General features: G+C 38.8%; 1 protein-coding gene across 1 annotated transcript in view; it reads left to right on the top strand.

The window, feature by feature from the left end:
- Positions 1-2,742: 2,742 nt before the first annotated feature.
- The window catches only part of LOC108690060 (cytoplasmic polyadenylation element-binding protein 2), a 153,391-nt gene continuing 129,956 nt past the window's right edge, over positions 2,743-26,177 (top strand). The window contains exons 1-2 of the mRNA XM_018197142.1: positions 2,743-5,778; positions 20,493-20,604. Of these exons, the coding sequence (XP_018052631.1) occupies positions 4,702-5,778; positions 20,493-20,604 (1,189 nt within the window). The 5' untranslated portion in view covers positions 2,743-4,701. The remainder of the gene's footprint in view (positions 5,779-20,492; positions 20,605-26,177) is intronic.

Raw genomic sequence — 26,177 nt, 5'->3', positions numbered from 1 at the left:
ATAAAGAATATATTAAAAAATATTAAAGAATATATTTCTATTTTAATATATTTTGCAAGAATTTTCATTATGCATTTTTTTTACTTCTGATGTCATCACTCTAAAGATCCGTGGTGAATGGATCGAGTCTTAAATAATAGTTATCTTTAATTTTTCCTTTTACTTTGTTAATATTATTTTTGTATTTTTATATAGAGTTAAATGAGTCTTACGATTGTTGCATCTAGTTCTTATGAAATCCAAATAACTTAAACATGATACGTACTTACATAAAAAAAAAATAAAGAAAGTAACGATCGCACTAATCGCAAAGAGATTAAATCCAAGATTTTATCATCCTTTATCGATGATATCAAGAAAGAATCCATCAAAATGATTAGATTATTCTCGTTCTCTACGGTAACGCCGCATCGCGGATGAAAATATTCCGTATGTCTTGTTAAATTATTCTACATTTATTCTACAATTGTGTAAGCATAAGTTATAAATAGTTGTGGTTGTAAGAATTGATCAATCACATCGAATATGAAGAGAATATTTGACTAATTTGTAGAATGGGCTTTACGCAAATCAAAGCGCGGGAACATGCATTTATGAACAATGTAGGCCGCGTCTTGATCTATGCCGTCGTCGACGGTCAGTAATTCGCATCCCGTGGCTAATCATGAGAGATTTACGGCTAACCTGCGACGGAGGCAGCGCGTCGACGCCGCCTCTTCCCCGCAAGACAGTACTTCTACATCGAGAAGGCATGCAAGATTCCGCGTGCAATTACAGACGCGGCCTGTGCTTCACCATCGTAGTAAGCGCGCATGCGCGTACACTCGCTTCCTCTTCCAATGAGAATGCGCGCGCGCGATCTCCTCGTTATCCACCGCTATAAATCGCCCCCGTTGTGATATTTTTATTTACGCGCCGTTTCTAATCCCCCGGACACCATATGGAGGCTGTACCTCGCTTCAGCTCTCTTTTTTCCTCTCTCTGTCCCATTGTACGTAAACCGAAACCGACTCTCTCGAGACTTTTATCGAGCGCTGCGCTTATCAAGCTACCGCTGCTGCCTCGTGACACTTGCGTTGATTATTGAGACAATTTCGAATCCTCGAGGATACATCAGGATTTTCGATTTCTTTTATACAGCAATAATACCCTTCTTCCGAAAATTCTCTCTCAAAAAGCTTCAGAAAATTTGAGAAGATTCAATTTTGAAGACAGAGTTAAGGAATTTTATAGAAAAATCATATTTTATTAAATTATTTTTTTAAATGTTCAATTCTAGTGATGATTTTTTTACCGCAGAATGTATAAAAGGAAATCATATCAAAACCTGATTATTTTTATGAAAACTTTGTGAGAGATTGTCATTCACATTATCATTTGCCTTCAATCGAATATTTTGATAAATCTTAAACTCAATTTTTCAAGAAAATGGTTCTAAAATTAATTAAAAAATAAAGTTTCTATTTATCGTTTATTTATATATTTCAAAAATAAAAAAGAAAAAGAAACTTGATTTTTTATAAATCTTAAAAATTCGATTAACTCTACTCGATATTCACTCCGAAATTTCTTTAACTGATATTTAATTTTACTTAAAATTAACGAAACTAAATGATTTTTTTATTTTGAAGATCAAAATCCGAGAAATAAGATGATTTAATTTTAAATTATGTAAGATTATGAAATGTTTGTTATAAACAATTTGTCGTAATGTAATTAAAGAAAATGTTTAGTTCACTAAACTTGCGAATACTGATTAAGATTAAATATCTACATAATTTTTTTGCATAATTTTGATTTTTTTTTTATATTTTCAGCATTTCTGAAAACATTTTTGTTCAGTAATTAGTTCTTATATTATATTGATTATTGCTTATAATATTATTAACAAGAAATTTTATTCCAAAGTAAAATTTGCCCTATTCTTTTTCGTTTTCTATTTGATCGTATTATTTGAAATTATAATTGTATAATTTTCCTATCATAACTCTCCCTAAATCTAATTGATAAAAATTCATCTATCTTTCCATCATAGACTTTACAGCTAAAATAACATTCAAGAGACATGATTTCAAGACACCCTATATATAACTAGAGGGTTGCGAAGAGGGTGGTAGCGACATGGAGGCGGCTGTGGAGGGAGGCAGGCGTCGCGGTGGTGGTTCCGGTACGGCCGTGATGGCGGTGGCGACGTCGACGTCAGGGCGCCTGCGTGAGCGGCGGTGATGATGACGACGACGTAGACGACGTTGACGACGACGACAACGTCCACGAGGAGGAGGACGATCAGCGTCGAAGTACGGTGAGACGTACACGGCACGACTGACTGCCGGACGAAGATCGTCGAGTGCGCACGGCTTCACGCGCTGCACGACGATACTTATATCCAAACGGGCTGTGGCATGCCCCGACCCGCGGCGCGGCCGCAGTGCTCCAAAAGTCGGCACGACGCACGAATCGCACTGCTGCGGCGCGCGCGCGCGCGAGAAGCATACACGACGACGACGACGACGACGACGTCGACGCAGCAGCAGAAGCAGCAGCAACAGCAACAGCAGCAGCAGCAGCAGGATCAGCAACAGCAGCAGCAGAGGAGAGACCAGAAAGTCGCGTCGTCAAAACGCGCTCTGCTGGCTGGAGTTTTCCGGACCTCCTCCTCTTCCTCTTCCTCCTTCTCCTCCTCCTTGCACCTCCACCAGCCCTCCTCTGTCGCTCTTCCGTTCCTTTCGAGCTCGAGCGTGGTCGACGGAGGCGCGAGGGCGTACGCGCGACGGAGGAAACGCAGAGACTACTAGATAGACAACGGTGAAACAAGTGCCGCGCCGAGGGAAAATAGGGAAAATATGCGAGCCGACCGGGAGGAGGCAACGATAGACCATCGTACCTCGTAGAAGAGCTAGAGAGGTGGGAGAGACCGACGTACGTGTGCGGTCAGAGGTGGTGCACGATACCGCGTGTAGGCGGGGAGATCGTCGGCGGAGGTGTGGAAGAGAGCTGGCCCCTCAAGTTACCGCGCCGCGCACGAGCCGCGATTACCGCGCAGTGTGCAAATCCGCTCCGTTCCGTTCCGCTCCGATTATCGTCCGGGTGGAGAGACCTGAGACCACGTCGCGAGTGCGATGCAGTGGTAGTAACCCTGACCTGACCCCCCCGCATACGACACACGTTACGTTCCTTTCGGGCGCGGGCTCGCCGCGCGCTCCGCGTAGTCTGCGTATCGTCACATTCGTCACAGTGTCCACGCGAGGCTCACGGTGTGCGCGCGCGTGTGCAATAAACCACATCGACGAGCTCCGTCCGTGCTGAGCGTCAGCGTACCTCACGTATGTAAAACGGAGCTTATCGGTGATCGATCGATCGCGCGCGTGCGACAGACGATTCGCCGCGACGCGGATACGCGGAATACGTGGGATACGCGGAACAATCGGCGGCGATCGGCAACAGCGATACATCGTCGAGGGAGTAGCGCACGACGATTGTCAGTTCCGCGAGTGCGAATCCTATCTCGAATCGTCCTCGAAATCAGCCACTTTCCTTCACTCGCCCGCGCCGCCCCACCGCGCCACCCGGGGGAAAACTGCGAGTCGAGTGTGACAACCGCGAAGTCGCTGGCGATCGCCACGCGAAGGACGTGAATCGGTTTCGCTTCGTGGGGCCGTGAAACGGGGTGGTGAAACGTATCGCGTATACACTATATACACGTTCTTCCCTCCCGCCCTCTTCCCTCCCGTCCTCTAACGCCTCCGCCTCCGCCTCCACCTCCGCGATACGATCCGCGGAGCGACCTCGTATCCGTAGTCGCGTGTGTGTGATAGTGGCAAGCAAAAGGTCGCGCGCGCTGCGCTGCGTATTTGGGAGGATTCCAAGTGGTCCAGCAGTGTGTATCCCCGCCGAGTGGATCGAAATTATGTTCGCCAGGGGATAGCCCGCGAACGAAACGCGCACACGACAAACGAGAGTGGTATTCGGGGCGAGCGAGCGATCGAACGCGGGGGAGGCAAGAGGAAGCTAGGAAGGAGGCAGTTTCGAACGAGCAGCGCTTCGCGTAGAAGCGTCGCGACGACAATGACAACGCGCGTCACCGAGTGAGCTTGGCTCCCCGACAACCAAGAGGATGCCACGGAGACAGGGTCGCTGCCGAATCGTACCGGGGCGACACGGCATCAGTGAGATCTAGAGAAACGTTTCCTGAGGAGCGAGTGGAGCAATCGGAGGACGAGGAAGAAACGAAAACGAGATTATATACATGCCTTAAGTCCGAAAAAAATAGATCGAAGCATGGTATAGAAGGTGAGAAATCAAGAAAGAGTAAAAGTTAAAGAAAGAAAGAGAGAACAGCGGAAGCAAAGAGCGAAAGACAGAACGAGGAAGTTGTCAACGTGATAAGGAGGATCACAGTCTTTCGGTTTCCGAAGCTCCTCTCCGTGGGTGTTTTTACGCGTGCGGCCGTGGATCGATAGTTTGTCTCGCACGCTCGTGTCGAACAGGAGTTGTGAGTTACGACGGCGAATTACGTGGAGGACGCGATCGCGAGCGGTCCTCTTTCGTTCGACAACAACGACACCCTCGAGCCGCGAATAAACGAGGCCCGTGGGAAACGAGAAGCAAGTTTCCAAAGGGGCCTAGCTGGTGAGTGCTGGTTATCGCGACAGTCATCAACGTTGCAAAAACGCTCGGCGATTGCAAGCTCCGCGGTGATTTATGGGGGATTACGGCACAACGAGCCTCTTCTCGAGTACCCTGACCAGCCCGAAACCTAGTACGACAAGCAACATCAGCAGCGCCGCCGTCACCATAACGACATCCACGATGCAGGACGATCTACTGATCGAAAAACAAACTACCGGCAAGCCCGCTCCGCTCTCACCGAGTGGTGGTCTCGACACCGTGGCTGGACAGGACAAATCGAAGGACGTAATCGAGGCGGAGAACATCGCCATTACCCCGACGACGCCCTCGTCGACAGAGAAAGACATCACATGCAGCACGACATCAGCTTTGCAGGGCTTCGCTGATCCCGGTGGCCGTGTACCCAGCCTCTGGTCCGCACCCGATGACGGCGGTCTGCACACCGCGTTACCAGTCAATGGTTCGATCGCTGCCTTTCAGAATTTCCCAGCCGGTGGACCTGCGGGTCTTTTCACCAGCACCGGTGCCGCCGCCGTTTCGACCGGCACACGACGTGCCATTACGGCTAGTCACAATTTTCCGCAGCAGCAACAACAGCACGGTAACGCGGGTGCGCCCACCGGCACTAGACACGGCGGTCTGCAGGTGTCGTCCGCGCAGCAGCAGCAACAGCAACAGCAGCAACAACAACAACAACAGCAGCATCAACAGCAGCAGCAACAACCTCCACCGACGTCACACCCAAGCGTCTATCTGCCTGGCAAGGGATACGCCGCGTGGTCAGGCGGACCGCAGGCTCCGCAACAATGGGGTGCGGGCCCGCAAGCGGCTGCCGCAGTCGCCAGTCCGGGCCTTTCTCCGTGGAACCGCGGTAGATCAGTACCTAATATACCACCGCTGCACTCGTCTTTACACGCCGCCGCAGCGGTTGCGGCCGCAGCCGGACTGCAGGGTCGCAAGCCGAGTCCGACGTTCCCGGGCCATCCAGGTCCGGCAGCGGCACATCCCTCTTGTATCAGTCCGGTCAAGTTCCGTCGAAGCACGTCGTATCCCGGCAAGGGTAACATATATCCACCTCAACCAGCACCAACCTTCGAGGTAACCGCCGCCGAGGAGAGGGATCTGCTGCAGCTGCCACCGTTTCAGCAAGTGAGTCTTCCAATTCTTTCTTGAAGTTTTACGGTTAAGTCGTGTTCAGAAACTTCAGTCGATTATAATCAGATATCATTTTACCCTTGTTTGTTTTGTAAAAATATTAATCGAATATTAAACAAGGATCAAATAATATTTGAATGCATCCGAGTGAAATTGTTGAATGCTACCCTATTTATAGTTCTTTCGGTTTTTATCCAAGATCATCGTAAGTAACATCTCAAGATGTTAATAGCCCTGATTAGCTTGTGGATTGTCTTAAGACAATCTTAAATATAAGATGAATATCATCCTACATGAAATTTAGCTACATGAAGCTGGGCTAACGCGTAGAAGTTATGCTGATCTAACCCACTTTTCTACACAACTTTAGGAAATGAATGCGAGAGTTGAGATTTAATTTAATTGGTGGGATATCTGATTTTTGCAACTTTAAAATTGATCCTCAAGTTTCAAACAAGTAAACTGGAGCATTGCCGCATCGAACACTTCGATTTATTTATCTCCGGAATGAATCACGCTTTTAAAATGAAGCACTTTTGTGAAGACGAATAGCACCATTTGGTTGAATGCCAGGTTTTCCGAGAGGGATTTTTAACTAACCGATTTTCTACCTTATCTATGTGAAAAATCAATCACCTCTGATTGGTCTAATGGATAAGTAAAATCAACACCGCTGATGTTATCATTATCGAGTAAATTAGCAATTCGTTTTCGTATAAAAATATCACGTTATTAGTGACGTGCTGATAATTACGCTCACACAGCCGTCAACTAGATTGCGTTCTTTTCTCTACGCTATTCGATTGGTTGCACAGATCACGGGTAAAAGAAGGGGAACTCGGGATGACCGCCGTTTGTTGTTTTACTCGACTCGCGGGCACCGATGGCACGGACTCGTTGCCTCGACTTTTTTTCACAGCCGAGTGGCATCACGTTATCGATCGCGGTTGAAGCAGGTAGTATAGCCAAGGGTACTCGCTTGTAAAATTGCGCCGGCAATCATGCGGTCTCTTAGGCCGTTGTGGAAGGTAACGCGCTATGCTTCTACTTCCGCAGTTTCGCGTTCTTTTGGTACGCCACGATATCGTATCGCATGCATTCGTGTCACTTCAGGTTATGCAACTGCTCCTCGAGAACGAGAGAGAGAGAGAGAGAGAGAGAGAGAGAGAGAGAGAGACTTTGTGCATTTAAATTTAGCCGGCACAACGGCTGTTTCGGTAGTTGCATGTAGCCGTGACATCGTCGTTTTTAACGACGCGATAATGTCGTACCGGACCTAAGTCGTAAATGTACATAACATGCCGCCGTAGAGACCCTAGCCGGATTTACATAGGACGCAAAACGCGTGGCGTATTTTCGCTTACGCAGAACGCAAGACGCGAAAGTTAAAGTTTATCTAATTTCAGTACGTCCTGCGTTCTACGTCCTACAGCTTATTTTTATTACCTGAAATACATCACATGCGTCTAATTTTGCGACCTGCGACCTGCGTTTTGCATTCTATGTAAATCTGGCATATACTCAGGAAAAAATTTCTTCAATTAAAAAAAAATTTGTTTGAATTAAAGAAATTTGTGCATTACTATACGGTTAAAGAATAATTTCTTTGATTTGAACATCATTTATCTTTATATGATTGTTGTTACTATTTTGATTTTGTATGTTATTTACGTAATTTGATATTATTATCCATGCTCTCAAAAAAAAATTATTATTAAACTATTATTAAGTATTATTTTTTTAAATTAAGTAAATTTTTATTTTCCTCACAGATATTTTTCTCGGTATTTTCATTTTAAATGAACAACTTAAAAAAAAATCAAGAAATGATTTCTTCGATCTAAACATAACTTTTCTCTGGATGTAATAGTGTCTATCACAATCACAAGCAATTTTTTTATAATCCTACGAGAGAGAAATATATATATATATATATATATATATAAATTTTTCCCTTATGTATGTACTATCTTATTCTAACTTGTACTATCTCACTGTAACTTATATGCTTTCACTCTATAACTTTAATTAATAGAGATTATAGAGTAAGACAGTATAAGTTAGAGTAAGTAGTATATGTATACGTATACTGTACAGAAAGAAAAAATTACAGAAGGAATTATATACAGAAGGAATTATAAACGAAGGATTTTCACAAAATTCTTTGTGGTCAAACTTTGATAATAGAATCTTTAATACTACATGCCGCAATGGCATTTATGGCTTGCGTTTTCCGTCCACGAGGGAATTTTACGTGGTAGAATACGGGTTATCTCTCACCGCGCGGCATTCTCGTCATTTCGCATATCTAGCCATGTGATAACGATATCTCATGTACGCTAAGTGCTAAGGAAACTTACAGGTCGAAGCCATATATCGAAAGTGTTCTGAGAGTCTTTCACTTTTCGGTATAATCTCCGTAACACGTTACGTTCTGCACATGTGCCATCATTGAATAGCGAGTATATATAGAAATAGAAAAGGAATAGATAATAGAATGAATGGCGTGCGATGAAAATACAGGTCAGCGTTTTCCTCGATTATATATTTTTCCATACCTTCGTTCCATTTTCACGTCCGGCGTACAATGATGTTATATTAAATTTAATACGATATTGATCTTAAAGCTAGAATTATATATATTTTGTGATATAGTTAACAAATGAATAAATAATCTCGTTAATATTATTCTGATTTCGAATGACTATGAAGCTTAATTTAAATAAATTTAATACAGGATTGTTACGAAATACTGTTGATATATTCTTATTGGGTAAAATTTATTTATCGTTATCACTTTTATTTATTGCTCTTTGTGACAGATCTTTTTACATTCCATTCGAGATAGTAATTTTCCGTTACAATTTTACGGATTGCAAAATAACAGTTAAATAAAGAGAGTCGAAATTAATTCACAAAGTGTTGTCTTTATTAAATTATTCAAAAATTATATTCTTTGAAGCTATTAAGTATATACATAGAATATAACTTTTCATTTTGATTGCATTTGAAATTATTAAAAAACGAAAATGTTTGCTTTATCATAATTATCAAATTACCAAAAATAATGGTAATAGAGCGTGAAAAAAAGACACAAATATTCTTATTTAAAAATACATAATCATTACCCTTAAGACATCATTTCTGGACAAGTACCTGTACCTTTCCTACGGTAGATAAGAGTTATCGAGATTGTCATTAATAATCGATTTCACTTATTTTTTGTTATCTATCAGCGCTATCTGAAACTACTCTGCTGATACTTATTTCGTTCAAGTCTGACCTAATTCCTTTTCAACGTGGTAACTCCGACAGTGTCTAGCAGAAGTTTAAGCTCAGCTATTTTAACCACCACTCAAAAATAGATCTGCATACTATCCGAGAGAAATGGCGGGTGTCGTCATGCTGTCGTTCAGCTATCATCTCCGCGCGTACCTGGTCTCAACATTTATATATTTATACATGGTACATCGCTTTCCTTTTCATCGCGACTTCTTAATCATGCCAAATAATGATGCTTATTGTAGAGAATCGTGAAAAAAAAAACAACTACAATATTTGAAGAATATGTACCATTATAATAAAAAACGTCGATAATATTATACTGTAAATGCACCAAAGTATAATATAAATTAGTTTTAAATTAAAGTATGGTATAATATAAATTTTTAAATTAAAGAAATTCCGAGATGTCTTTGCTGATGAAATATTTTAAAATTGCATATATTTTAATATGTCTGTAAACACTAATTCACTAATTAATTGGATTAATCAGATTTTATAAATTACATGTTTCATGTAATTTTCTTATCAAGATTCTACTTTTATTAGTTGAACAAGCTTGTTTCGACATTTCCGTTTTTTTTTAACAATTAAAATATTGATTGCCTTTAAATTCAATTTATTTTTACTTTTTTAATCGTTACACAAAAATTTGACATTTCGTTAGATTTATATTAATAGACATTATTACATGATTATTAAGGAACGAACAGGCATGAACGTCGCATGCAGTATAAGACAATTATCCATATCAATAGCCTTAACATCGTTGATTTGACTGTACGTCGCTGAGAATAATTAGCTCGTACACAAACAAGTCGTGAATATGACCTGCATACCCCGATTCAATTAAATATTACCTTCAAATTACAATATGATCTATGCTTCTCCACAGTTTTTAAAAAATTTTAATTACTATATAAAGACTATAATTTATCTTATGGAATTTCATAGAAGACTAATTAAAAGCTTGAAAGAAATATTACGGAAGATTTCTTTCGTGTATGACATTTTATTTATATATCTTTTAAAAGAATTTCTTTTCTAGTTTTTTTTCTAGTTTTAAATCTCTTTAAGATTTATAAAGAAAATTGGAATGTTAGCTTTACGATTTATATGAAATACAATTCCTATTTATAAACAAATTCGAATGAAATATATAACTAAAACATTTGATATCGACTATGAAACAGTACGATCATAACCAATAATAATAGATATTAAGAGATAATAATAGATATTAGAAGAAAACACGAGGAAAAAAATACCGTCGCTCTTTCGTCGATTTTTCGATTTTTCGCCATGATTTTTCTCAATTTGCTTTGCGATATGATTGTGTATTCGAGCGGTCGATGAATAATATACGGGCATAAGTGTGTCGCGGATTAGAAGTCGCGCGCGCACGCGCGCAGGTAATGCGGCAAAAGCGTCTAACAGAGCGAAGAAATGCCTGAGCTCGAAGTCCGATAACTCATTGCTCGTCATTCACCTTGAGAGGGGAATCGGGGCACGTACAGTAGGTCGCCTAGCCGATATGTTAGGAGGACCAATCGCCAGTGGATACCGATCGCGCGTGTATGCGTGCGTGCATCCATCCGCCCCCACGATCGTAGCTACGCTTGTGTCGGTGATCACATCGAGAAAAAAAAATCGTGATGGATATGCGTATAGAGATAACGATTTTTTTACTACGCCGTCGCAGTTGCGCTCACTTTTTTCCTTGTGCGCGGTGAGCTCGTGAAAACGCCATTACGAAACACATAATTTGGAACGTAAGGAAACGAAGTTTTTACTGCTTTGGCCCGCATACGCATTTCTTGATCAATAACGTTCGTATTTATTCACAATATTTTCTCATGCTACTGAATTAAATGGTATAATAACGCTCATAAAACGTGTCACGTGGATGACGTATGGACGGATAGACCCGCTGATTGTTGGAAAAAAGGAAAGGAGCAGCTTGCAATATGTCGCGCGAAGGTCGCCCTCGTCCCGGGGTCGAAATTGATCTCCGATAGATCGAACGTACGAGGCTAATTTTATTCCGCGTGCATCATGGCTAGAAGAAACACGAAAAGACTTTCTTGAGAAAAACTTTTTATTCGCACGTGGCAGTTATTTTGAAAGTTTTTCATGTGTATTCTGCCGAATAAATTTAAAAAATCTGTCCTGACTGTCATTAAATTTCTCCCATTTCCCATACAGCACAGCAATGTCGCTGCAATGAAGCTGCAATATTGCTACAATGTTGCACTGTTGCATTATTGCTGCAACTTTTGTGCTGTAGGGATTTCGTTTGTATATAGATCTTTGATCGAATTAGACAAAATTTTTTTTTACTAAAAATATCGACCTTAATATTTTTAAATTTAATTTTTGTGTGTATGTAATATGTGTATTAGGACAGATTTTAAATTATGATCTTTAAAATTAAATTATGATTTAAAATTATCTTATGATTAAAAAATTAAAAATTTGCAGAAACATCAAACTTAAGATATTGACTCTTTGTACAATTTTGCACGAGAAAGCTCATTATTACAGTATGATATTTACAAAAATAGTTATAAATAGACATATCATAAATAAATACGTTAAAAAGGAATTATAAAAGGAAATATAATTTCTCTCTCTTTCTCTCTCTCTCTCTCTCTCTCTCTCTCTCTCTCTCTCTTTCTCTCTCTCATTTTTTCAACAGAAAATGATTTATTGTACTATGACTTTTATATTTTTGACCTTAATTTTAATGCTTATATGTCATGTTCTCATGAATACTGTCGTCAAATGAAAAACTTCTACTTTTTTAATACAATAAGTATTACTCGGAGCTTGTTCCATTTTTTTCTACATCAATAATACTTTATTCTGATCTCTCACTTAACAAATTAATTATTCTTGGAGGACTGAATGACAGAGAATAATATCTTTTTAAAAAAATCTTTTAGAAAAAATTATTTATCATGTATGTGAATTTTTTTTGTATTAGGATGAAGGTAAAATCGCGTGTTCGTATAACCAAAATATTAAACCGACATACTTTGCGTGACTCGAACGCAACTTGGAAAAAAAGCATCTGTGGTATGCATAGCATGTCGGTTGAAAGTGTTAATTGCGTTGTGCTCTCTGACAATACGATGCAAATTTGTCCTTGAAATAAGTAAGATATTAACCGAAGAAAAGACAAGCTATCCCTATAGCGATTGAAATAATGTATTCGTCAATATTTCAATAACAATAAAAACATCGATAATCCGTAAAAAGTTTTTGAATTGATAAATTGATAAATTGAGAATCTTTTTAATAACAATTTTTAGTCATTGACTTTGATTTAATATTATTGAAAAGAAAATTCTCCATTTTCATTTATTGTTAAGATCAAATATTTCTGTCCATTTTCTATTGATGGAAAAACAGATTCGTATACACAAGATAATACCGATAATAATAAAAAATTGTATACAATTCAACTGAATATTCCGAAAAATATTTTTATATGTATGTATATTTGTATTATATAATTCATTCAATTCTTTTGGTCTAAATCACTAAATTAAATGCCGGTGGGGAAAAAAAATTGGAGAGAATTTTTGAACATGACATTTCATTATCCGTCTAGATGTTAACCTAATTTAACCATCGTCCTATTTGAATTCCGGACTGCGCCGGTGCAAAGTGACCTAGTGCGGGGGTTTATAGGTTACTCCAGTTCCCTGCGATATAGATTTTTCGCGCGGGGTGCGTCCTACTGCATAGCAGTTCAACGAGAACCTCCATGTTTGCCCGTATGTTTTCTTAGACAAGATATATACGCGTTTTATGACGTAAGAAATGCACGATCATTTAAACGGCATTTACAACAGATTTTAAGGCATAAAACTTAAGCTTTTAAACCTTAAATTCTCGCTTAAACCGTAGAAAATTGACCAATCAGTCGAATGTGAAAAGAATAATCGATTATGATTGATGAATTTATTATGGTTTAAGATTTATAGCTTAAGTTTATTGCTTTAGCTTATCATCGGGAAACACATGCAAAGATTGAATGAAATCTGTAGCGCCATAAGAAAGTCACGATATCTCCATAAAAATGATTTCTTTCTATAAATTCAAATAGAGAAGGTAAACCGGTAACTACGAATTACTTTGCGGAACTAGCAGTAACGATATCGCTCCATAAATCTGATGATATATGGGGCGTCCATAAAACAAATTCTAGTAAAAGTCTTATAGTAGAAATAATTTAGATCTTTGTCATAAAGTCGCCAGGATTTAGTTCCCGAAGTAATGTCGATCAAAACGTGACACGACAACGAGATCGCATCGAATGGGAGCAGCGAGGAAAAAATTAGAACAGCAGAACGATCGTGTGCGATTGCCTTTTGACTTCCATGATATTTGCCTTGATAATAGATTGAATTTAGCGGTGACGGTCTCATATCGACAGATTATTACACACGCATATTTCACCGAGGCTGCCCGTGTACCTTATGTAATGAAATGCGGCTAACCGCTTGCATAGACACGGTGGCCGCCCAGTATCGAACGCGGGGAATTACGATGGCTGTTTACCCAAGTCTTCCAGTTACATCCTGACGTTTAACTCGATTCGTTCGATACGTTATGTAATTTTGTTGGCCTGATCCATTTACCGCAAAGGTACGTTATGACTGTTGCGAGCAGGGCACGCTGGCATTTGCTAGCGAGAGCATGATTTTTTGATAACACGAAGCAACTAAGATAATATTAGTCTGTCGCGATATAATAACGTACGTAATCATATTTATAAGTACACGCAAGAAAACATTCCAGTAACCGGATATTTACATAAAATATTTATATTTACATAAATAATTTATTTATATTATTATTGATCTTAAATACTTTTTTAAATATTATATTTTTTATAATATTATAATTTAATTGTAATTTTTAAATACAATTAAATATAATATTATAATAAAAAAATTATTTGAGAGAGAGAGAGAAAAAGAGATTAATAATAATAATTTCTGTGTATTTGAAGGTTGGGACGTTTACTTTATCTTATATTATTATGTATAATATGAGTTTAAATAATTCTCTGATAACATTAAGATGATATTAAAATACAAAAAATTTACACAATAAACTGGAAAAAAGAAAGAGTTTTTTTTTAAAAAATATCGTAAATTTTCGGAAGAGTTTCTTTAAAGTTTTTAAAATTTCTTTTAGATGGATCTTTTAAATCTTTGTCATTTGGAAGTTAACGTCTTCCGATAATTACTTTTTTCTGTTAATAATATTAAAATACTAAACTAAAAGTCTTTAATTCTCTATTGCCCTGAACTTTAGCTAATAAATAAAATTGAAAGAAAGCTAAAAGGAATTAATTCTTTGTGTTTTCACTATCTTTAATTTGAAATAAGAAATTTACAAACATTTACTCGTTTCCACATAAATTGCATTAATAGGAAAAGTTCTATGATAGAGAATCGAATGATCAGAGAGTTATATCACTTTGAACTATAGTCTTTGGCATCGTTGTATTCTAAATATTCCGACCATGCATTAAGCAGCGAGCTTAAACTGGCAAAAGCAGAATTATTGTCCGCAGCGAGAGCCGATAGTACAACAGTACTCGCCACATTCTCCACCCTTTGGCCGCCATCGCGGCACACCGACGTTGCCGTCTCTGTGTACGTTCCTCTACATCACCCCCTCCCTTACCCGTGAGCTCCACTCCATGGAGGTGACCTACTTTGCGCTAGCCGGCTGGAACCGTTGCTTCCGCACACGCCTCGGGATTCAGGTTATATTGCACCCTCTCCGCGTGCCATCCGCACCCTCCGCTCATGTTTGCGGGAAGGACTTCGCACGCCGCGTAATCGGATCAGATAACGGGTGACACTATTACGGTCATGAAGTGAAAGAAGGATATGATCGTAAATCGAATTTTTCATTGATTTCTTGACTTCTAAGCTTCGAAAGTCATGAGGTTACTGGTCTTTGCCTTTGAGTAATGATTCTTAATTTCTCATTATTATGAGTTTTATGTCTCAATAAATACTGATTAGTATTTAATAGAAATAATCGATTTTTCATGTGCGATGCGATTCTTTGGAAATTATAGCTGAATTAGCTAAATTACTCCTATGCTACGCCCACATGAGAACATGCATGACATAAAAAAGTAACTTCCATTTTGGTATCAGATACCGGATAGGTACATAAGACACCTGGGATACGTATACAATCGTAATGTACCGCAGACACTGTGGAATATTGTGCCTCACAGTTTGAATTCTTCGTTTCATTCCTCCCGATATAATACATTTTTGTTTTCGTGTTATTATTTCTCCTTTCTATCCATCTTCTGTGCCCACCGCTTCTTTGCAATGATTACAGTGTCACACGTCCAACATAATAATTACTCGTCGCATTTGGCTTCTGGAATAATGAATATTCCAACTATCACAATGAGGACGCCACTACTCTCGCTCTGCGGATTAAATGCAGGATACAAATGTGCGCACGTGTAAACGCATGTAAAATAACGCGGATAAGTCGCGAGGGTGGAATATAACACATTGTGTCGCAAGAGAAAAGGGGATTGCACAAAAGGTGGCAAGGATAGTCTTGGTGGGTTGGAACCGTTCCTGTCTAGACTAAACGGGACTACGACGTAAAACGCGTTACTCAAAAGCGTCTGCATATATATTTATTCTCCCTCACGCGTTTCTTCCCTTTTTATGTTTTTCCCCTTCTAATTCTTCCCCTCCCGGTCTTATTTGCCCTTCGTGAAATTAATCATCGTCCAACTTACTTCCGGACATTATTTTCCTATATCCCCTTTCGTAAATCGATATATTTATCACGTAATTAATCGCATGTTTATCTAGGGTAAGATCCTAATACTCTCTAAGTGTATCCTAATGAACATTTGATGGGCCATCAGCCTGCGGTTTTCATGCGTTTCGTGTGTGGATATCATTTTGGCGCCCTGCTTTATTTACTAATGTACATTTCATTTTCTATAATTGGTGGTTATACAAACAATACAATTTTTTTATGTTACCACTATAACACGTGGTGAAAGTTTCGAAACACATAGAGTTTGAGAGAAAGACGAATTTGCTTTACGCCTTTTTTGGAGATAATCTTCTTCGCATGTGAGATATGCTTGCGAAAGTATCGGATAATATCTGTGTTAAAACGACACAAGTGACAAAATTTCTCCCATTTCTCAACGAACGTAAGCCGGGAATGTCGTACCGGTCGTGCGGACATTACGTCACGCCCGCGCCGTCTCGTTCTCGCGGAGACTGCGCAAAATGGAATGGACACGCGATGTCAGCCCCTAGAAAATTTACGTGCGTTTACACCCGTGTTCCTGGACCACTCCTAGATTACATTCAGCACCTCTGCTCCGCTCACCATAATTCAATCCCCGACCAGGTCAGAACGTGTCCATGACAGGCCACGGGTCATTCGCAAACGTGGGTCAGCAGAGAGGAACGACAGTATTAACGCGTGCGCGAGCGCGCGCTTCCATATACAATCATAACATATCTATATATATATGAAGATCACAAGCGAGGAGGAGGTGTCGTTGCTTTTTACGAGCAGCCAACTTCGGAACTGGGCCAACCGCGATCGCGCGCACCTCACATCCATGGAGACGCGTGGAGTTCTGGGTCGAATGGAACCCTCGTAACTGATGCACTGGATGGAGAATTGCATGGCGTGTGCGTACTGCGTGTCTTCGATCGAAGAGGATAGTTATGGATCCGCTTGCGTTTTGGATGCCTCGTGAATTCATCGATACAATGTACATTCGCGAGTTTGATCGGAGGAGATATACGATATGTGCCTCTTGCACGGATGGGATAACGAATTGCCAGTTGTACTTCCGAAGATACATCTCCGTGATGTACAACCCATCGTGGTACGGGAACTAGCGTTTCCCGACATATACATAGTACATACGATGCTGGCGGTGTTTTCCTCACGGGTCTCCTTTCGGATCACCCAATTCCGCGGCACTCTTCTTACCTCTCCTTGCCTCGACCCACATACCTATCTATTCTACAATGGTAGGGGAAAATTTGCGCAGTGTCGTCCTAGGAGGGGTGGTTATCGAAATAGCAGTGTAGTCACCGTAGTCCCGGTCAAGACAGTATTGTCGATCGCCAATAAACAGTCGCACGAATAACTTCATAGAAAATCCCTAACAATGTGTATGGAAAGTACTATAACCAAGCAAAACCGAATAGAACATGGGGAATTAGTGGAAGAGTGGAAGCGTGAGAGGGTTAACGGAGAGAGGGGATGCATAACGAGAGAACAGGGACGATGAGTAGGAGTGGTACCGGGACGGAGCCTGCACGGAGGTTGCTGTCGACGCCCTGCCGCTGCTTCCTGGTTTCCCTATATTGATTTTCCACCGCGCGCGTGAGCTGGAAAGAGACGGAATGGAGCCGAGAAACGTTTCCTCTCTGTGTGCATGTAGGTGTGGTGTGTGTGTGTGTGTGTGTGTGTGTGTGTGTGTGTATGTGTGTGTGTGTGTGTGTGTGTGTCGCGCGTGAGCCCAGTGCTTGTGGATGCGTGGATGCGCGCGTGCGCCTGTGTGCGTGCACGCGCGCACGGAACGACCCGGGAGAGGGAAACGGATTGGTACCCAGGTGGGGTCCAGGGGGTCCGCATGCACAAGGAAGGAAGAGACATCAGGACCAGAAGGTTACACGGGCGGTGCAAAGGGGACGCGTTTGAGGAGAAGGTGGGGCCACCTTTTGCACCTCCGCCGGCTATGCCGGCATGGAAAGATGGGCACGATTATTCGACATCAGGGAGTCCACCCTTTTCGTTCCTCTCCGTTCCGGATTCGTACAATACATATACCTGAATATAGCCGTCTCTTCTTTTTCCCTCTTCCTCATGTCACGCCACGTTTGACCAAATAAGTGTCACAGCCGTTTTCTTTCGAACGGATGCGCTCCACTCGCGTTTTCGTAAATTTCAATATTGGTCCAGGATGGACGAGACGGGTGAAGATTATCATATGCCGAGACAGATTTGTTTATATTGCGTATCAAGTAAATTATTACATACATGTATGATTTTTAATTCAATAAGTAGATGACACTAATATGCGATATTACATAAATTATTTTAAATGTGCTGAAATGTAGCAAAAACAGAAATTTTTCTACAAGTTTGGATTTAATCTTTTTTTCTGAGATCTTTCTATTCTTGTGTTATTGAGAGTTCGCATATTTATTTTCTAACTTCGCACATAGCTCGTAGATGTTTCATAGATGTTTTCAAAGGACGGACATGTAGAAATATGAAACATTTATATCTACCAGACATTCCAAGACGTTCCGTCCACTCGGCGATGCTCCAAGGAGGAGCATTTATTTACGCGAATAGATATTTCTCTTGCACTGTGCCGCCCGTTATTTTTCGTTACATTGGCCGTTCTTCTCAATTGGTCACCTTCAAAGGATCTCGGTTCTCTTTCGTTATCATGTCTTGCCTATTTCTTGTCCCCATAACTCCTTGTCTGTTTCTTTTACGAGGTACTACATGCACAAGAAGAAATCAGGGCAAAGAAATTGCTGCGCAAGGAAGACGTACTCGTTTGGATTACTTTTGACAAGCATTTTTCAAGCAACATGGAAAAAGTGTTTTACACTAATCTTAAAATGATTCGATCATTCACTATTCAGTAAATAAATCGAAATTATATATTTTTATTCCTAATCAATATCATTGTACTATTATCTAACATAACAATTTTCATTATATTTTAAATAATTTATGAATACTCAAAGTATAGTTTATTAAATATAATCTTTCACTATTTGGTAGAAAATCGCTATCAGCGTGAATGATTAAATGGTGTCATAATTCACTTGAATTTGTATAATGATATGTATATCAAGATTTACATGCTGGATATAATATATATTAATCTGATCTGAGCAGAGAAGATTATTAAAGTTAAGGGACTGATCCTTTTTTATATCAAATTTTTTTTATTGAATCTTCCACGTGAGGATGTCGACAATTTCGTGGCGTGATGTTTGAAAAAAAGGCCATGTCGGGTTTTATCAAACTTTCGCCGAGAACACGGCTATTCGGCTTCGCGATAGCCGAAATAAAAGAAAGAAAACGAATGTGCATTAAGGGTGTGACGACGGCGGGGATGGAGACTTTGAATACACCGCTTTTGAATACACCGCTTTAACTGCACTTCCCGATTCGTTACAAGTGGCCTATTACAGATCTTTCTCTAGCCCGTCTTTTATCCTTGCACTTTCTTTCTTCGTGGGGGTGGCATGCTTCTTTCTGGCAAATACTTCCTTCCATCCACTGGGAATGTTACTTCTCTTATCGTTTTTCAAGTTCTTTGTTTCACTTGTCCTCCTTCCTGGGAGCGCTGCTAGTTTACGCGTATTCCATCCAATACATTCACCGCTAGAAAGCTTTTTCTAACCAGAAGCATCTTATCTCTTGAAATGGTTCGCGATGGAAATTGAAAAATCGAAAATTTATGGAGTTTTATGCATAACTTTTTATATATTAGAGCGAGAATATCCTCGATTCTTGTCAGCTAAAACAATCATCGCTCACGAGCATCATCCATGTGAAATTAAGTTAAGAAGTAGTAGTAAACATTTCGCTACCAACGCATTTCGAAATAAGATTTACGGATTTGAGGAGAACTAGATTCTAGATTTAGATACGTAATTGTAAAATATATTATGAACTTTTAAAATATTTTAATAACTTATAATATCATATTTCTTACTTGCCTGATAATTACTTTGAATATTGATGAATTAATAAAAGTACAAGATTCTCAAATAATAAACAAGTAGAAAATTCAAAGGTCTCATTTTGAACTCTCTACTTGTTGAATATCGATGTTTAAAAAAATAGCATGTTCCCGTAATGCAATAATAATGAAGTTATAGAAGTAGATTTACTATCCATTCTCTTTTCTCCGGATATCATCTTCTTTTTTAGGGCATCTAGAAAGAGTTTTCGAAAGCATCCGAAATAATTACAAGCGTCCAGGATTTTAAAAAATTTTCTAAATATTTTGCGCTACCCTGTATTAATCCAGAGTTATAATAAATGCAGTAAGCCTTCCATAAGAAATTGATCAATCACAGTCAAATGTGAGAAGAATAATTGATTGAGAAATTTCTTACGTTACTGGTAATGAACAATTAGATATGAAATAATTATTCATTAATTAATTTTAATGAATTGTTTTGATTAATTTTACTAACCAACATGCATTTATGCGTCTGAGAGTGCAAACGAAATGTCCGGTGGTTTTTTTTATTTGTAAGTTTTAGTTTTGAAATTTTCGATATAGCAACTCTATATAGGAGTCATTACGAATATAAGATTTATAATATTTCGATATTTTCTAGGATCGTATGACGGCTAATGGAAACTCACCGTTAGACAACATGAGGACTTTGGAACACTATCTGAGCGACATTATGCGAGCCGGCGCAGCGGACACCCCAGAACATCTGAAAGGTATGTTTCATATCTTTAAGCTGTGTGCAATTGAGACGATGTACAACGAGCGTGTAATATCTATGAAAGTAGCGGTCTGCGTGTTAATACCAGTTAAGTTAGAAACGTGGAAATTTCTCCTTAAAGTCTTGCGTCGTAATTGCAGAGAGCTGTGTTCTCTTTCGCGTTTACAACGGCTGGGAATGCGTTAATAATTCCATGAAATATCTTACGAGAACGTTATACTCTCACGAAGCTCCTATCCGCTTTATCCTCGAATCTGCAACTTGAATTTGATATATCAGATACGTCACGAATAATTAAACTTTTTAACTTTAACTTTAATTTTATTTAGAAAAAAAACGAAGAAAAATACTGATAATAATTTTAAGAGGCGAATATATTATAAATTTACTAACTATACAATAATATTAATTTGTAAATGATGCACGTTAATTAATTATAATTAGACCTCAATTGTAGATCCCCTTCAAGTAATTCGACAGAAGACATAAAGCGACTTAACTTGACTGATTACCACAGATTTTATATATTATTGCACGATAACAATAATGAAAAGGAAATATGAATTTCAATGATTTTATGAACAAATTAGAAAAGACTAGTTTTATGACGTATCGCGCCGGTTTGTTTCTCGCTATCGACTTGTAGATTCTAATTATACGACGCATAACGATAAAATATAGCGTCCACTATGACTTCTTTATATTGACGTAGCACGACGTTCGTGATCGTATTCCGCTATATATATTCCGCGAATCGATCTTCAGTCGTAACGTTGCATTTAATGCACCGTTTGATTACGTCGCTTCGAGTCTATGTCTATTACATCAAGAGTGTACTCGAGGTCATATCCCCTGATATGAACCCGTGTAAACGTGAGACATAACGATGCCATTGAAACTGAAGAGCAATTAACGCATGAAGCAGAGTATGGAAACTACATGAAAATATTTCCTAGTGTCATTCAGCATTCTGCAAAATTTTAATCCTATTACAAATTTATTTGCAATATTTGCGGTAACACAGTTTCGATCAGAGTATTAAGACAAGACGGACGATGATTATATACAAATGTGAGAAAATATGTCCATTTTAATCGATCTATTACATGAACGTTGTTCGTGAATTGCTGTTATGCCATGACACAGCAGCGATCTTTACATGAATGAGTCTCTTAGGATACAGGATCGGAGACCAATCGAACAACTAACCAACCAATCCAACCCCGAATGATCACTCGACGCACCGTCGGAGTACTCTGCACCCTCCACTCGACGCGTTCTACTCACTTTACGTCGGCACGTAGAGAGACGACGCCATGCAACTATGCAGTGCGCACATGCGGACGGATGCATGAACGGACGCACATTGCATTGAGCAGAGCGAGAGAGTGAAAGCTGTGAAGGCAGGATGACATGTGTCTCGCCTGCATCGTTCGTCTTCTACCCCTTTTGCTCCTCATTTTCTTTTTTGTGCCCTTGTCTATCGGAAGAGAAAGAGAGGAAGAAAGGAACAAGCGGAAGAGACAGAGAGAGAGAGAGAGAGAGAGAGAGAGAGAGAGAGAGAGAGAGAGAGAGAGAGAGAGAGCCAACAAACCCCTCAGACGAGCGTTCTCGCACTCTGTAGTCAAGGGCAAGGGTGCTATCGCCGAGAGTCTACCGTGTCGGGTAGTTTCCATACAACAATCAGAAGAGGAAGAGAGAGAAAAAGAGGATCGGGGGTCGGATACCTCGGCGCGAAAAATTTCGGATTTTTTCTAGCGAACTTCAAACGAACCCATCTACTTGATCCCGAAAGGGTTCGTCGTATAGCCGCGAAAGTCTCCTTCGCCTCAAAGAAGCGGACAGTGAAAATAGAAGAGCGCTGAGTTTAGCGGAATGTCTATAGTCCGGCATCGTTGAGATTTATCGATCGCATCGTAATTCTAAAGAAGACAATGCGAGTGCTGAGAAAGTAGTTACGAGTTACAAAGAAGGTAATCTAAATTAGGTGGATGTGATAATTGAGTATCCATGTTCTCCTTACGGGTGTATGGTGCATTATTGAAGTTGCTAAGAATATTCAATGGGAAATTAGAATGATATGATAGAGCGTTAATATACTCTTTTTTATATAGTCGGAATTATTTCTTTTCATATAATGAAAATACTCTTATAAATGATATAAAAGAAAGAATTTTTTGCTTGAAAAATTACGAGAGTAGTTTATATTCGTTTCTCTCAATTATTCTTTTCTATTGTAACGATAATAATTCTGCTCATTATATTCCATCTTTCGAAGATAAAGTTATTTTTAAATTATATATCGTGCTATATCAATTAAAAGAAAGAAAAAAGAACATAACATTCGGTTCGGAAGATCGACACCTTCATTGCTTCGTATATGATAATTATCTTGAAAATTGCTGAGACGACATTAGCGATCTTCGTGGCGAGGTTCTTTTGTCTTAATCCATCTAGTGTCTCTGCCGCAATTAAAATCTGATCCGTTGAAAAAACAAAGTTAAATAACGATGTAGTATGTAAATGATACCACATCGATAGCAGCAAGGAGTGTCAACCTTTCACAAAAGAGAAAATGTGCAGAAGAAGATGAACGGCAATACTTAAGGGAGCAGATGACAGAAAAGGTGATTGATGAGGATAAGTCCTTCTTATGCAAAAACGATTTTATAAACAGATTTTATATTTTCTATAAATATAAATTTCTTTTTTGAAAATTTTTTTAAAAAGGAAAATCCTAAAAAACCGATTAGAAAAAATTATTATATTATTATTATATTATTTTGTTTCCGCCGTTTATTTAAAATCGATAAATGCTTAAAAATATCGTATAGAAAACACGATATATTCACTAAAAAAAAAAATATTCTACCGTTTAACGGTTCCGTGTTAATGTCAGAGGATTTTTCATTTATGTACAACCTCAAGAAGATACTCCACAAAGTAGAGAAATTTCATATAGTCATAAGATGCTGGATTTAAGATTGCAAGCCTCAATACTAAAAGAATGTCTTGCATGTATTGACATGCGCGCGTAGCTACGATAGCACAAATGACAAACTTTTTTTAACAAAAAAACATATCGCTAGTATCTTGTATCCTTTTATTTCAAAAGCTATTCGAGTTATTATAATAGAATTTTCCATAAAGGAATTTATTTTTGATCAGAGCTCATGTGTCCTCATTTTTATAGACGATTATATGTTATAAATATACGCGCTGATTCGTGTAAGATTTTTTGCTTAAAAGAAATGCTAAGAGAAATTTCCCGCTTATTGGTAGAATATCTTTTTTGAGTGTTCTCTCATAATAATGACATAATAATTCAGATTTATTACAATAGCGTCTGAATATTATTCGATTTTAAATGAAAATATTTCAAAAATATATAAATTCTTTAGACATCAAGAAGAATTTAGGAATTAATTCTCCTCATGGCAACTTATGAAAATACGAGTAATCGGATTCAAGTATCGTCCATCATGAATTATAAAGTTTCAAATTCTCAAAGTTTATCGGCACGTCCGGTTTCCAGTATACGGTACGTCTATTAGGAGGAAAACTTTATTGAACTTTTGCGATAGAGCCAGGTGTGGTGAATCGCTCGTTTTCTTGCGAAGATGATTACGCGAACGAGCTGACCTAGGTTTACACCTGGATTTTCTAAAAACTTGACCTACTATAGTGCTAAAATGGCACGACATTTTTCGAGATGGGATCGTGGCGAGTACAAGTACGCTCACTCAGCATTGCTTTACACACAATGGCTCTAAGAAGAGAGCTTTATGCTAAAAGAAAAATCTATTCTGGCTGCGAAGTTAGCTTAGTTCGCCCTTTTCATCTCGAATTTTTGAAAGTGTGAAAATGACACTTTAAATTTCTAATCTATCTTAGATAACATTCTTTTTCTTAACTACGGCTTTTCAGGAAGATAAATATTCAAACCAAAACGAAAGAATGATTTTTAGCAAAGTTTTTTTATTTTTCAAAATAGTTCCTTTCAACTCAATACTTATTCCAACCATATTCTAACTTTTTTATATCATCTATGTAATGCGATTTTTTTAAGCCTTCAAAGTAAGCGTTAGTTTATCGATTACTTCAGTATTTGAAACCGATCTTTTTTCTGCCAGCCATTTCTTTATGTTTGGAAAGAGATAAAAGTCACTCGAGACTAAATCTGAATACAATGCGTATGAAACCAATTTCAAGCGCTATTCATGCAATTTTGTGACTACGATTGAAGAAGTGTGAGTAGGTGCATTGTCATGATGGAATCAAAAGTTGGTTGCTTTATACGACCGAAACAAAACTAATGAACGCATTTGTCAAACTTTAACAGTAGCCCTGTTAAGATCAAACTTGTCTAAAATTATAGCAGTTTGATATGTATAGCGTTATTTCTGTGTTAGGTCGAGAATTTTTCGAACTATCTTCGAACTATTTATCTATAAAATAGAGCTTATCTATAAAATAGATGTAGGCTAAAAAAACAGATAATAGAAAAACGTGTATATTTGAACTAAATTCGTTATTACAGATAAAAGATAAATATTTAATCTAGGGAAACAATATTTCTTTAAACTTGTTGTGTACCGCTTGTTTGTTTGATTCTTTTCACATATTTTTTTATTTCTTAAAATATTATGATGCGCTACTAATATAGGAAGTGCTTATCATTAACAATAATGTATAGAGGATTAGATAATTTATCTTACCCCTTTAATAAATGTAGTTTCATTCATGGATATGCGAGTGAATCACGGCTACCTCTGAATAAATGGCGGTGTTTAATATACGTTTCACGCGTCCTTGAATAACGTTGGCTTTGTAATTTCATTTTCTGACCTATATGTAACTGTCATGTAATCAGCTAGTAGCACGATGGAATCGTGGAGGGTGGTTTTAACGGCCGCGTTCTCCACCTAGGGTTTCATTGGATTATGTGTTTTATTCCCCTTCCTTCTCCGTCTCTCTCTCTCTCTCTCTCTCTCTCTCTCTCTCTCTCTCTCTCTCTCTCTCTCTCTCTCTTTCTTCCTCCTTTTTTCTCTTTCTTGTTTTATTCTTCCAATAGCCATCCCTTATCTTTTCTCGAATTGTACATAAGTGTGTACATATAATTGAAAAAGTAAATGGATAACGAGAGTGTAAGGGCACACATCAAAGTTTGCCGCACCATCACGACCTTGAAAGAAAATAATTAATGCATATATGTATTCCACGCTTTCAAATTAAACGCGAAATCTTCTTGACTAGTGAAAACGTTAATTTTGTAAGGATGTTTTGTGAGGAAACTATATTATACGTATAGAGAGGAACGTGAAATACGGTATTTGATCAGAAATCTAGATCCCACGTTACGGCGCTGGCTAATCCTATTTTCTTATTTACATTGAACATATTCCGCGACACATTGTATAAATAAAACGTTATAGGATCAAGCTTCTATATTTAACACCAAACGTGCGAGCGCGTGATAATAATATTTAATGAATCAGCAGTAAGTCTATAAATATGTTAGCGTTCAAATTTCGCTACGCTGGCATAAAAAGTTGATCTCGATATAAA

This window comes from Atta colombica, unplaced genomic scaffold (assembly GCF_001594045.1).
Source record: "Atta colombica isolate Treedump-2 unplaced genomic scaffold, Acol1.0 scaffold293, whole genome shotgun sequence".
Classification (NCBI taxonomy): domain Eukaryota; kingdom Metazoa; phylum Arthropoda; class Insecta; order Hymenoptera; family Formicidae; genus Atta; species Atta colombica.
This window is presented reverse-complemented; position numbering and strand designations above follow the sequence as displayed.